The sequence below is a fragment of the Mastomys coucha genome, unplaced genomic scaffold (assembly GCF_008632895.1).
Source record: "Mastomys coucha isolate ucsf_1 unplaced genomic scaffold, UCSF_Mcou_1 pScaffold15, whole genome shotgun sequence".
In the NCBI taxonomy this organism is placed as follows: domain Eukaryota; kingdom Metazoa; phylum Chordata; class Mammalia; order Rodentia; family Muridae; genus Mastomys; species Mastomys coucha.
Genome location: NW_022196897.1, coordinates 23,042,871 through 23,057,098, shown reverse-complemented (window position 1 = coordinate 23,057,098; position 14,228 = coordinate 23,042,871). Strand labels below are relative to the sequence as shown.

The 14,228-nt window shown below is 39.5% G+C and overlaps 1 protein-coding gene across 5 annotated transcripts in view; it reads right to left on the bottom strand.

The window, feature by feature from the left end:
- Cntrl (centriolin) overlaps window positions 1–14,228 on the bottom strand; it is a 75,147-nt gene that overhangs the window by 60,307 nt on the left and 612 nt on the right. For all 5 annotated transcript variants that reach the window (XM_031369979.1, XM_031369973.1, XM_031369976.1 and 2 more), the window contains exons 2-6: window positions 10,049–10,296; window positions 8,165–8,295; window positions 4,921–5,051; window positions 3,820–3,961; window positions 2,033–2,219 (exon numbers count right to left, since the gene is read on the bottom strand). In XM_031369979.1, coding sequence (XP_031225839.1) covers window positions 2,033–2,219; window positions 3,820–3,961; window positions 4,921–5,051; window positions 8,165–8,295; window positions 10,049–10,265 — 808 coding nt within the window. In that variant the 5' untranslated portion in view covers window positions 10,266–10,296. The remainder of the gene's footprint in view (window positions 1–2,032; window positions 2,220–3,819; window positions 3,962–4,920; window positions 5,052–8,164; window positions 8,296–10,048; window positions 10,297–14,228) is intronic.

Here is a 14,228-nt window from a genome sequence, read left to right as displayed (position 1 = left end):
TAATTGGAGGGATTTTTACTATAAGTATTATTTGTCTGTGTATATATGTGTTTGCATGTGTGAGTATACACACACACATGCACAGAAGTCATAGGACAGACAACTTTGTAGAACTGGCTCTCTTCTATCTTTTTGTAGGTTCCAGGATGGGATGTGACTGATCAAGCTTGCACAGAAAGCATCCTTCCTCACTGAGCCATCTCACTGGTGTGAAACTGCCATTTTTGTAGGTCAAAAGTAGATAACATCGACTTTAAATTCAATTTCAAATTCAGATCAAACACAGGCTGATTGCTCAACACTCTAAAATGGTCTCTTCATGTGCTTTCTCCTTGAATCGCCCATCTTCCATCAGGTCTTTCTCAGCAGAGAGCTCCATGTTTCATTAAGGGAGGGCCCTAATTCTCCTACTGCAAAGAAAACAATACTTACACATACATATTATTCTCTCTTTTTATTTTTTGATCAAGAAAGTATCCCTCCTACCAAAAGATGATCAATGAGATCTTTCCCTCTCTCCCTCTCCTTTCTCCTGCCCCTTCTCTCTCTCTCAAAATCTAATCTCTCTGGACCTCATTTTTTTTAAAGATTTATTTATTTTATTTTATGTGTATGAGTACACTGTAGCTGTACAGTTGGCCATGAGCCATCATGTGGCTGCTGGGAATTGAACTCAGGACAGAACCCACTCGCTCCAGCCCCACTCGCTTGCGTAATATACTGTAGCTGTCTTCAGACACACCAGAAGAAGGTATCAGATCTCACTACCGGTGGTTGTGAGCCACCATGTGGTTGCTGGGATCCAAACTCAGGACCAAGAGCAGTTGGTGCTCTTACCTGCTGAGCCATCTCGCCTACCCCTCCTGACCTCATTTTTATGAACTAAGGGAATAAAGGCATGACTTGTCTCTCCCTTCTGATCTCAGGAATGCTATTCCATTACTAAAAAATAATGAGGTTTAATTGCATTTTGTCTCTTCCCACTTCTTTGAAGCTATCAGTGAGTGTTTAGTCTTAGATCATTTTTTTACCTTTAATACTTAAGAATTACAATTATTAAATATTGGAAGATCAAACCTTTGATCAAATAATCTCTTTCCAATTCCTTATCTACCATTAGCTCCCATCCCTCTCCAACTGTTCTGAGCAGGAACATGAATCCAAAGGGTTTTTTTTGTTTTTTTTTGTTTGTTTGTTTGTTTTTTGTTTTTTTTGAGGCAGGGTTTCTCTGTTATAGCCCTGGCCATCCTGGACCAGGTTGGCTTCAAACTCAAGAGAGCCACCTTCCACCAGCCTCCCAAGTGCTGGGATTAAAAGTGTGTTCCACCACTGCCAGGCCCAAAGTAATTCTAAAGCCATGTCTGTGTTGATCTTACCTACTCGTATGTCAGCCCATTTACCACGGTGACCACTTGCTCCCTTGAAATCTTTCCTGGGCATTTGATATTGTTTCCTGTACTCTGGTCTTGCTAGCTTGCCATTTACTGTTTTTTTGGCTGGTTGCTCATCATTCTTCCTCTTCTCACACCTTACGCCCATACATACACACATACACACACACACACACACACACACATACACACACACACAGGAGATCACTTTTGAGGCAGGGAACTTTTGGTACATAGTATATGGTCAACAGATACTTTCTTGATTAACCAATTTATGGTGCCATTTCCATGTACATTATCAGGTTTATAATTTATCTTCCTTTTTTTAATGTTAGTGTGGTAATATGCACCTTTTAAAATTAACTATTTGTTCCTTATTTATTGGCTGTGAGTAGGAATGCATACCTGACATGGCCCAGATAATACATGCAATAGGACAACTTGTAGGAGTTTGCTCTTTCCTTTCACCAAGTGGATCCTGGGAATTGAACTCAGGTCCTCAGGTCTGGCAATAAATGCCTTTGCCCTCTGAACCGTTTGACCAGACCCTATCCTTCTACAGAACTTCCAAAGGTAAGTACCTTCCTCACGCAAGTTTAGTGTTCTCTGTCTGTTTGCTAGTTTTCTAAGTATCATCTTACCTAAGCTGAATCTCTCGAAAGCCTCTTGTCTATCCTGAGTGGTTACTGGCTGACCTTCCAAACTTTCCAGGGAACGGAGGTGGAAAATGATGAACTGGAGGTAATGAGGAAGGGCCACAACTGGATTGTCAATGAGGATTAGAGAAGTCAAATCTTGAAGTGGTTTCAGCTTGCTTACATCCTGGAGCTGAAATGGTACCACAGCAGTATAGGAATGATTAAAGGAACAATGAAAGTAACAAATTAGGAGCGTTGCTTTTAGCATGTCGAGAAACCTACTTATGAAACTCACTGCCCTAATTAGCAGTGTGAGAAAAGGACACCAAGGGGCATGTAAGCACTGGTGTGTCAGACAGTAGTATGCATTGTCAAGGTTCAAAGGTGTGACTTGCCTTAGCTCAGAGCCTGTAAGTGAATAAAATGGGGGCTCAATCTCAGTTTATACTACAATGTCTTTATTTTGTATTGATCAAGTAAGCAGAAAATGAACTGCTATGAATATTGAGATAACTAAGTTATAACCGATGGTTAAAAAAAAAACATAAAAACATGTATAGATACCCACATTCTTTGAAAACCTTTTTGTTTATTCTAAGAACTTATGCAGGTTTGCAGACACTACTTTAAATAGCTGCTACAAGTACATAGTTCCCCCAAATAAATATATTACCCTTAATGATGTCAATGCCAAACATATAGATAAGAAGATGATATATGATTACAAATCATCAATACTGAATAGTCTTCCTGTTACTTAGCAGATACCTGCTATGACCTAAATCAAGAACTCTGAGAAATACTTGGGGTTGATTGTAGATCCAGATGTCTTCCCGTCATCCTGTGAGTTTCAAGAGCTGTCAGTGACACACAAAATGGTATAAAGCTTACACTCTGAGGCTCTGAGCCATGGTAGTAAAATGAAGAGTGTCCTCCCCAGGTCTTTTTAACAATGGAATAAGAAGGAAGGATTCTTGCTGAATGTGGCAGAGCATGCCTGTTCACCAGCAGGTGAGGACAAAGACAAGAGAACTACAAGTCTGAGGTGTGCTTGGCTTACAGAGAGAAGCCTTACCACAAGTATAAATAGTTTTATTCCTCTTGGCTCAGCAGAGCCTCTTAGAAAATATTTTCCCTATTTTAGACAGTTCATAGAAATCAAAAGACTCTCCAAGGTCACATTAGGGCAGTCTAGGCCTATAGACTTCCCCTTTCTAATCTATGGCAATTATCATTAAGTTATATCATGATTGTTCCATTTGTAACAGCCAATGTATTAGGTGTTCAAGAGTCATTTTCTAACAAAACATGAATGAAATTAAGACTTCATCTGAAAAATGGGAATCAAATTTACTATCTCAGAATAACTTCAAATAGATATCCATTGTATCTTTATTACCTATGAAGAATGGCACTAGGCACCAGACAAGTAAGGCAGTGCAGTGAACTGAGAGATCAATTCCAGGTTACCACTGAACCTAAGAACATGAGGGCAGTCTGTGTTTAATACACTGAAGGATCCTAGGTTATATCTGAATATGGCATGTGGCCAATGAAACAAGGATGCCAAAAGAAATCTCACTCTTTAAATATTTTCCCAACAAACAAAAAAATCTGAATAAAGAAGTTTTTAGGAGGATAAAGGGGACTAACTACAAGAGGAAAGGGCAGGAAAAGACATGAGAGGATTGTGCAAAATATAATGTAAAGTATATACGTGGACAAAACCTTTATAATCCAAATCATTTAAATGTTAGGAAAAATAAATCATGCTATTTTTAATAACTTACCGATGATATCTTATTGTCTTTCAGATTGAGGACTCGCAAAGATTTCAATTTCTTTGCAAACCACGCTGGAATGTGCTCGATCTCATTGCCTGCTAGGTTTAGCTTTTGCAGGTTACACATGTTTTCTAGTCCTTCTATTTTACTGGAAACCAGAGAAGAAAATCAAACTTAGTGAGTAAAATAATCAAGCCCTTTCACTGTAGTTTATAGTGAAGAGCCTCAGCAGACGAGGCTACTTCTCACAACTGTAACTCATTAACTCTTTTCCTGAATGACAACCACTGGCCAAAGTCAAATTTCCCCACACTCTATGCTCTATGAGTATGCCTGGTGACCCTGCCCATGTTACAGTACATAATACACCATACGGAACAGATGTCCTGAGCTTCTCTAGTTCCGTTTTTACTGAGAAATTACTTTCATTAGATCAACTCTTTTGAATGTTTTCATATTATGACCTCAATTTGCCAGGGCTGTTTTTTAACATTTCATTTCTGTCTTAGTCAGAACTTACTCAGGCCCATGGCTGTTGCCTCTTCATTTGTCAGAAGTCTGAGTTGGGGAAACGGTGCATAAAGGTTTTCAAGATTTGATTCTTGCTTCATTTCCCACATTATAGTCATCATTAGATTTTACTACATTGATTTCCCCCAGTAGTTGTATATTTGTATGTGTATTTGAATTGGAAATGAGATGTACATTCCTTATTTCTAGTAACAATAGCAAAGAATATAAGGATAAATATACAGGATCAAATTTGGATATTTGGAATATCTTCAGGATCAAAATAGCATTTTCTTCACATAAGTATTACTTACATAGTAAGATAAGGAATCACAGATAACAACTAGACAAAATCACTGCTAAAAATAAAATTAAGTTGGTACCACAAGAATATATCTGCTTTCACAATGCTAAGTAAATAACTACTCTATACTTATGTGATACTGAAGCATAAAGGCAGATGTAATGTTCCAGAATCTAATAAACAAGTGTCAAACCTCCTGCTATTTCAAAGGACTCTCTCAATAACACAGATACTGTTAGTCTATCTCTGACAAAGAAGACCTGGCAATGCTACCCAAAGGAGCAGTTACTCACCTGATTTTGTTATATGATAAGTTGAGTTCACGTAATCGTAACAGCTTGTCCACTTTCTCTATCTTCACTATTAGATTATAGCTGAGATTTAGTACTTCAAGTTTAACACACTTTTCCAAATTTTCGATGTACTAATTGGAAATAAATGGTAAATACTTTATATAACAGACTTCTTGATGCTTTTAGAGGCTGTTTTGATGGGCAAACCCTAACAGCTTTCCTGGACGATCCCTGCTACAGCTTTCCTTGACCATGAGTAGTAAGGCTCTGCTGACATTCTCCCTGACCCCAGCAACTCCTAGAGTAAGAAACTCACACTATTCACCATCATTCTCTTGACCTCAACCTCTCTACCCCCTCCCTCTTCCCTTCCACTTTCCTATAGAGGAGCTTCACTCTTTTTCCCCTCCATTAATTTATTTATTTATATCCCAATTGCAGCCCTCTTTCCATCCCCCCCTCACATAACCTCTCCCCAACCCCCCCGCCTACTTCTCTGATAAGAGGGAGGACCCTTGGGGATCACCCCACCCTGGCACATCAAGTCATTGCAGGCCTAGGCTATCCTCTCCCACTGAGGCCAGACGAGGTGGCCCAGTTAGGGGAACAAGATCCACAGGCAGGCAGCAGAGTTAGGAACAGCCTCTAACCCAATTGTTGGGGGAACCACATGAAGACCACGCTTTACTCTTTATAAACTAACTACTACACTATCTAAGGGCCTCCTGTCCCCTCCTCTCAGTTTAAAGGCAGTCACTTTACAGTAGATGGGCACTGCATGGCTAATATGTATAAGTGTGGTACCATGCAGGAAGGCTATGGCAGTGACCAAGGTCATTTGCCTGCTGCTCAGTTCATATTCACCATTTCTTCTGTACTCAGTAAGTTGCACTGCACTGGAACAGCATTTCTACTGTGCCTTCCTTTTACCTCCCTCATTTGTCATGAGTACACTCACAAGAATTGTCCACCTCTGCTTTTCTTGCCTTCACTATTTACTGCTATTGTACCAGTAAGACAAGAATTCTTTTAGCACATCATTGCCTCTCCATAATCATCCATTCAGCAAATATTTATCCAACATGGATTAGGTGCCAGGGGAGCTGATATATATATGTACACACACACACACACACACACACATTTATATATATGCATGTGTATATATATATTTATATATATATATGAATGAAATGTATATGTATATGAAATACAGCGGCAAATAAGACAGGGTTTCTTGACTTTATTGGGATATATAAACATCAAACAAGATTTTAGACAGTAAAAACTCAAAGACAATATGGGACTATCTTGTGACAGTATATACACAAGGCTCCACAAGGGCAGATTTTGCCTTCTGTGTACACTGCTAAGCTCTACTGCTGACACAGACTAGATGCCAAATAAACATCTGTTGACTGAAGAGGAGAGGGTGTCTGTCTATACCATCCTCAACTGGTCAGTAAGATAAGGTCTCACAGAGGACATAGATCCAGCAGAGACCTTAATAACATGATGTCAGTTGAATCAGTTGTGCGTACACCCAGGAACAGAGAACACCAGGCTGACATTTAACAAAACAAAAACAAAAACCACAAACAAGGCATGTGGAGAGATGGTTCAACACTTGCTGCCCTAGAAAAGGATTACAGTTTGATGCCCAGCACCTACATGGTTGCTTACAACCATCTGTAACTCTAGTTCCAGAGGATCTAGAGCCCTCTTCCAGCCTCTGCAGGCACAAGGCAATACACAAGGCACACACAGACATACGTGCTGGCAAAACACACACACATATAAAATAAAGTAAATAAACCTTTAAAAAAAAAAAACCCTACTCTATAAGAGTCCTTGAAAGAATAGGCTTGGTAGGTTTGAAAAACAGAAGGGAAGACGTTTACGCAGCCAAATCCTGTGACTACTGTTGTCATCTCTGGCTGTTCTGAGCTACTGTTATCCTTTTCTGTCTGAGGTTTCCACTTGCACCCTCATGCTCTTGGAGATTTTCTTTTTCTTTTTCTTTTTTTTTCAAGACAGGATTTCTCTGTATAGCCTTGGCTGTCCTGGAATTCACTCTGTAGACCAGGCTGGCCTCGAACTCAGAAATCCGCCTGCCTCTGCCTCCCAAGTTCTGGGATTAAAGGCGTGCACCACCACCACCCGGCTCGCTCTTGGAGATTTTCTAGCACAACAGATCCTTCCAACTTTCACATCAGTTTCCCCTCCCCAACCCATTCTCTCTGATTCTCCCTACGCTTAATCCTAGACGCTTTTCAAGCCAAACTCTAGATTCCCAGAGATTACTAGCTGGTCTTCTTTCCCCCTGTATCTGCCTCCTTAGACTGACATGCCTGGTATACTTAACAGCCACAGTGCATCATCTCTACAACTTTAAAACTACTCCAGATTTCCTCTTCCTCTATAACTGTACAACTGAAACCTGAATGTATTCTATAACACCTTCAAACAAAACATAAAACATTCTTATTGAGGTCTCACTAAAACAGGAAGAATCACACTGTCCAGTAAACCACCATGAAGAGGCTAATGTGTCGATACTTAGATTCTCTTATTCCTTTCTGTCTGTATATAGAGCAAAGAGAATTTCTTTTTAAAAAAATGCTTGAAATTATACTAAATAAAATACCTGAGAATTTGGTTTTTACCAAAACTAATATGAAAAAAAAAAGTCTGCTTTGAATGAGATTGGCCCCCATCAACTTATACTTGCAAGCTTAGTTCCCAGTTGATGAGCTGTCAGGTAAGAAGCAGGAGGTGTGGCATTTTGAAGGAGGTATGTCACCAGTGGGATGTGCTTTAAGGCTTCAAAAGCCCATGTATGTGTCTTGTTCTCCCTCTGCCTGCTGCCTGTGGATCAGGATGTAAAGCTCTAAGCTATCTCTCCACACACCTGCCTGCTTGCTTCTGTCCACCATGATGATAATATGAAATAAAAAGTTGATGTTTCCAAAAGTGATACTTGCTAACTGGGTGCTGAAGAATGGCTCAGCAGTTAAGAGCCTCCATGATTGTTGCAGAAGACCTAAGTTCAATTCCTAGTGCTCAAGTTGGATAGTCTGCAAACATCCATAGCCCTAGCTCCAAGGGATCCAACACCTCTGGCCTCCAAAAATACCTGTATTCATATGCATGTTAAAGGAAAAAAATCCTAAAAAAAAAAAATTCTGATAGGTTTAAGACATAAGAAATCACTGTCCATGTTTAGAAATTGCTTGAAACCTACCCTAAATTTCTTGCCACCATCTTTAGAAAGTGAAAGATTCAGAGACTTCACCAAGGTCAAATTGTCCTGTTTAGCTAGTTTTTTGATGAGGGTCTCTGTAATATACCGGACTCCTACATATGAATCAGCTCCTGAAATCAAGAAACAGTTCATTATCAGTAGGAAAGAATGAATATCGCCAAATATAAATCATTTTTACACTATACATAAGTCAATTTTAATTCATGCAAGTGTACAGATGTTATCTGGCTAGCTGTTATCACCATAGCTTAATATGTCTTTTTATACCACTTTATACCATGATGAACACACTTAGTCTACTACTTTGGGCTTTGTAATAAATGTTCTACATTTAAATATGTAATTTGTATAAACCTTTGAAGAAAAAGTACTAATGTTCATATTTATGAAAAATTATTTGATCATGAGAGATGGCTTAATGGTTAAGAACACTGCTGCTCTTGCAAAGGACATGGGTTTGATCCTAGTACCCACATGGCAGCTCACAAACATCTGTCACTCCAGTGTTATGAAGACCCTCTTCTGATCTCCAAGAACACCAGGCACACAAGTACTACATTAGATATATATGCAGGCAAAGCACCCATACACATTAAAATAAATAAATATTTTAAATCATTTGCTCAATATCCTGCAACTAAAGTGATACAAATTCCAAAATTTCAATTCAAGCAGATACATTTAAAATTGGTATTTTGTTTTATTTGGGGGGGTGCATGTATGTGTGCACACGTGTGTGCGTGTGCAAGTGCACTTGTAACACAGTATGGAGATCAGAACATAAGTTTTGGGAGTCAGTTTTTGCCTTCTACCACAGGTCCTGGAGATCAAACTTCTGCTTGCACTTTCTTTTTTAAAAAAGATTTATTTATTTATTATATGTAAGTACACTGTAGCTGTCTTCAGACACTCCAAAAGAGGGCATCAGATCTCGTTACAGATGGTTGTGAGCCACCATGTGGTTGCTGGGATTTGAATTTAGGACCTTCAGAAGAACAGTCAGTGCTCTTAACCCTTGAGCTATTTCACCAGCCCTGCACTTTCATCCATATGCATCACTGAGGTTTGTTTCAAAGCTCTTTTTTATTACTTGTTGCTTTATGAAATAGAAAGTATCATAACATTTTATGGACATGGGTATCAACTTGGTAGACAACAAGACATTCCTTTACAGCCTTTGCATAAAGTGCTGTCATTGCATTTTATAAAGACAAAATAGTCTCTAGACAAAACCAACAGCTGGAATAAGGATCAGTTCAGAACCAACCAGGGACCAATAGGCAGTGAAACTGCATAGCAGAGTCTAAACTCCATGCTGAGAGTGTTTTCACATAAAACCGCCAGGTACTGAGGTCAGGAGAAGCTGATGAGATCTCACAACCTAGCAAAGAATAAAGTATTTCTGAAAGCAAACTAGAATGGCAGCAAGCTTTTTTAAGGAAAAAAAAAACTTTAAAAATGCTGGTGGAACCCTGTGCATGTTCTGTAAGTAGAAGGCAATACCCTCACAGATAAGCAGCTTGAAGAGCCCACACATGGCTAGCATGCTTAGATCAAACTTTTACCTTGAGAGCACTTCACTCTCAGGTGAGGAGAGATGTCCAACCCCAACTAAGAAGGGTGGAAAACTTCTAGTAAGAGCTTAAATGAATTCTCTACAAGAAATCCAACTTCATCTCCTGAAACTCTCCACCCCAACCCCTTCATAGATCCTTTACCTTCATCCAAAAGCATTAGTCCCCTCTCCATCCTTATACAAGTTGGTTCAGGAGGGGTGTGATAGCTGGATTCCACACTTAAGCTTAGCATTTCCCATCTCAACTTACATGTGAGACCAGACCTTTTTTTTTTTTTTTGCAGTACCTTTATGTTGCTGGGACTCCAAAGGCATGCTGTTTTCATCTGTAAGCTCGGCCTGTGCAGGCCACTGACCGCCAGGATGTAAAGGCGGAATCTCAGATCCAATTAAAGGTGAAAGTGACCTAGATCGCATGCTGGACCTAAGAGATGATGGTCCAGGAAAATGAGATGACAGTGGCACTTTTGCTTTGGAGAGCTTTTGTTCAGAACCTTTCTTCATTGCAAGAATAAAACCAGGTGGCCATCAAAACCTGTAAGAGTTTTTGAGGTATTTAACAAGGCTAAGTCTCCACAGCTACTGAGAGTGTTATATTCTCTCTAGAACTATAAGATCATATGCTGAGAATGCAAAGGCTATGGAGTCCCAGCCCACACTTCTCAAAGCTTATGGAGCAGCGCTCTCTTAACTGCTGATCACCCTCCACAGGGAAGAGATCTGGAAGGCCTGTCACTGACACATGCTCAGATGGGAGTGTCACTAGTCACTTCTTTTCTCAGTTTATCAGCTCAAACTTTTCATAGGTCCTTTTCATATAAGGTATATGAAGTAATATATAAGGTATATTCATACAGGAATATTTGACAACCAACACTTGTACGCACTCTGTCCTCCCAGAAACTGGTCTGGGATACCATGTTCTACTGACATTCTCCTGGCCTTCTGGCTACTCCATGGCCTCTTTTGCTGGCTCATGTTCTTCTACTTCCCCTAAATGTCAGTGCTCCTCCACATTTCCTTTTTGTTCCCTTTAAATATCACCTTGGGCAATCTAATGTATACCCTCAGCTCTCAAATATACAGCTAATTTTTAGAAAAAATATTTAGTGAGATAGTATATTAAGTAGTGTTTAATCCAGTAACAAGTTGGTATCAGAAAAGGATATAGAATGTTGCACACAAATCTTTACATAAGTTGAATTTGGCCTGAGGTTGCTTTCCTTTGGCCTTGAGTTTCCCTGTAGCCAAATACTATCTTCATGTAAAAAACTAAACTGAAAGCCTATTTTAACAAAATACTTTTGAAACAAATAGCTGAGTCTCAGTAAAGCTTTATTTAACCACAGGGTTGCTGTGGTATCAAACTATCTTCAAATAAGACAAATGTTAATCGGCAACCAACGAAGCTGTCCCTGTAGATCTTTTTCTGTCCATAAGTGCAATCCATTCTCAGAACCCTGATTCACTGAGATGCTCAGCCTATGAGATAGTGTGTGTTTCTACATGCAGACTTCACTGGAGCTATGGCAACTCAGGGTTTGGAGCCGTCACTTAACCTTTCAGTGATCCAGGTTTCTGGAACCCACTGAATACTTTCCTAATTCTATAGGAATCATTACTTAGAAGTAATAATTTACTAATCAGGGAAGGTAACATAGGACTTCATAATAATTTATTTAATAAGGTGATTGTTAGCATTTGTTAAGAATAATTCTAAATGGTTTATAATTTCAAAGTTTTGAAGAGAAGACTATGATGTAGGATAAAAAAATAATTGAATTGTCTAATGATACAGGATGCCTTTTAAAACAAAAATAAGATCTGTAGTATATGACATTAGTCTATTTCTATAATCATCAGATATACTGAGATGTGAAAAAAAGATATGAGGTTGGTCCTGTTTTGCTTTTAATTTCTTGCTTTTATGAGAACTGTAACCTCATGTTATCCATTAATTAATTTTATCCAGGAGTATCTTAGTTACTTTTCTATCACTGTGATATGACACTATAAACGAGGCCAGCCTGGTCTACAGAGTGAGTTCCAGGACAGCCAGGGCTATACAGAGAAACCCTGTCTTGAAAAAACAAACAAACAAACAAACAAACGGCAATTTATAGAAGAAAGACTTTATCAAGGACTTACAGTTCATGACTATCAGGACAAGGAGCACGGCATCAGGCAAGCAGGCAAGCAGGCATAGCGTTGGAGCAGTAGCCGAGAGCTTACATCTCCATCCACAAGCAGAAGGAGAACTAACCGGCCCACCCCTACTGACACTCCTCCTCCAAAAAGCACAGAGCTCCTAATTCTTCCCAAACAGTTCAACCAGCTGGAGCCCAAAAATTAGAATACATAAGCTTGTGGGGCCATTCTCATTCAAACCACAACAAAGTTCATTAGTTTCAGTGGTAGCCACTCATTTCTTAAGGGAGAAATGGGGAAGAAGTTTGACCTGGGCTGCTGTTTGCAATGGGTTGAAATGTGACTCCAGAATGAATGAAAGAAAAGACAGGGCAGAGGAGGACTAGAGAGAGGAGTCAAGAACAAAATGAAGACAAGAACGCATGCTCATGGCTGAGACCCCCTTTTAAAGGCCCAGCAGATGTTCAAGAGAGCAAGAGCAAGCTGCGGGAATGTTGTGACGATTAGACTCATCTGACTAAGCTATAAGACACTACCCATCCTACCACCCACAAACTCAGATACTCCCTGCTATGACAACACCTCGCCCCAGCCCTTTAATATCCCACCTAGTACTTTTCCTCTGATTCTCTTCACTTCACACCCTCTGGCTTATTTAAATATTCTCTTTAAGCTTCTGAGGCCGTTTTTATTCCCACATCCTTCAAGGTCTCCATCCCAACCATAACTCTTATTTTTAAAGCCAATGCCCCATTATGTGCTTTCTGACTTTTATTTTTTTCACCACTATTTGAACTGTAAAGTTTTCTCCACAAAATCTGTCCCAGTTAAGAAACACTATAGTATCCTTCCTCCATTTCTTTATAGTTCCAGGATAGCCAGGACTACACAGAGAAACAAACACACACACAAACCCCAAACTTTCTATCCCTTTCTATTAGCTTATTTATTTAACCTTATTGGACAACTTTTTTGATTTGAGGAGTATGTTAGACTCTAAGAAAACACACAGAAGGTAAGATTTCTAACACTCAGGATGTATGAGAAAAATGTCTCTCTGTATTACATAGATGCTGCACCAAAGGATTTATGAGCATTCAATTGGATCTGTGAAACTGTTTATTGTTTCTCTGATCAGAACTAGAAGACACAAGAGTAGAGAGGGATTGCCTGTTGAGTAAACAATAAAAAGACTTATTGCCTGAAAGGGCCAGGATAAACACTTCAAAGACTGCCAAATTCATTTTTAAAGATTTATTTATGCATTTTATGAATATGTATCTACGTCTGCACACCAGAAGAGAGCATCAACCCCTATTATAGATAGCTGTGAGCTGCCATTTGGATGGGTGCTGGGAGTTGAATTCAGGACCTCTGGAAGACCAGCCATTGCTCTAGACCTCCAAGCCATCTCTCCAGCTCCAGAGCTTGCCACATTTAAACCCTTATGATGCTATATAAGAACAGAATTGCCCATCTCATTTACAAGCAATAGTTAGCAATCAAGACCTTAAATCCTAGAGCTACCTGGCCTAAATAAAAACCTTCATTTTTCACTTACTATGTGACTTAAGACAAATTCTTCACTCTGAGGTTACTTGCTCAGTTTTTAAGTGTGAATGAAAAGGAGTTTACTCTTATGTAGTACTTAAGAACTGTATCTGACACATGCTGAGCACTCAAAAGTGATTTAGTTTTTACATATGAAGAAAGACGATTTCAAGTGTGTTGATTTTTTTTTTCTTTTTTGTCAACTGGACACAAACCTAGACATTTATGTGAAGAGGGGATTTTAATTGAGAAAATGTATCTATAAGACTGGCCTGTAGGCAAGTCAGTAGGGCATTTTCTTGATTGATGAGAGAGGGCCCAGATCACTGGTGAATGTGCTACCGCTGGGCACCTCCTGGGTGGCATATGAAAGCAGACTGAACAAGCCATAAGGAGCAAGCCAGTAAGGAGCATATCACCAGTTTCTTCTACAATTCCTTCGTTGAGTTCCTGCCTTGATTTTCATCAGCACACTGCAACCAGGCACATGTGAGCCACATAAACCTTTTTCTCTCGGAGCTGCTTTTTGTCATAATGTCTTACCACAGCAACAGAAACCGTAACTAAAACATCTAGGAAGTAGTTAAGGAACATGCCCAGAACACCAGTGAGATGGCTGGGTAGGTAAGGGCATTTTCTGTGCTAATTTGATGGTCTAAGTTCTGTATCTGTAACTCGTGTAAAAGTGGAGAAAACCGACTCCACAAAGTAGTCCTTACATGCGCACCACGGTATGTCCCCCCCCACCATCCACCCACATACGCTAAA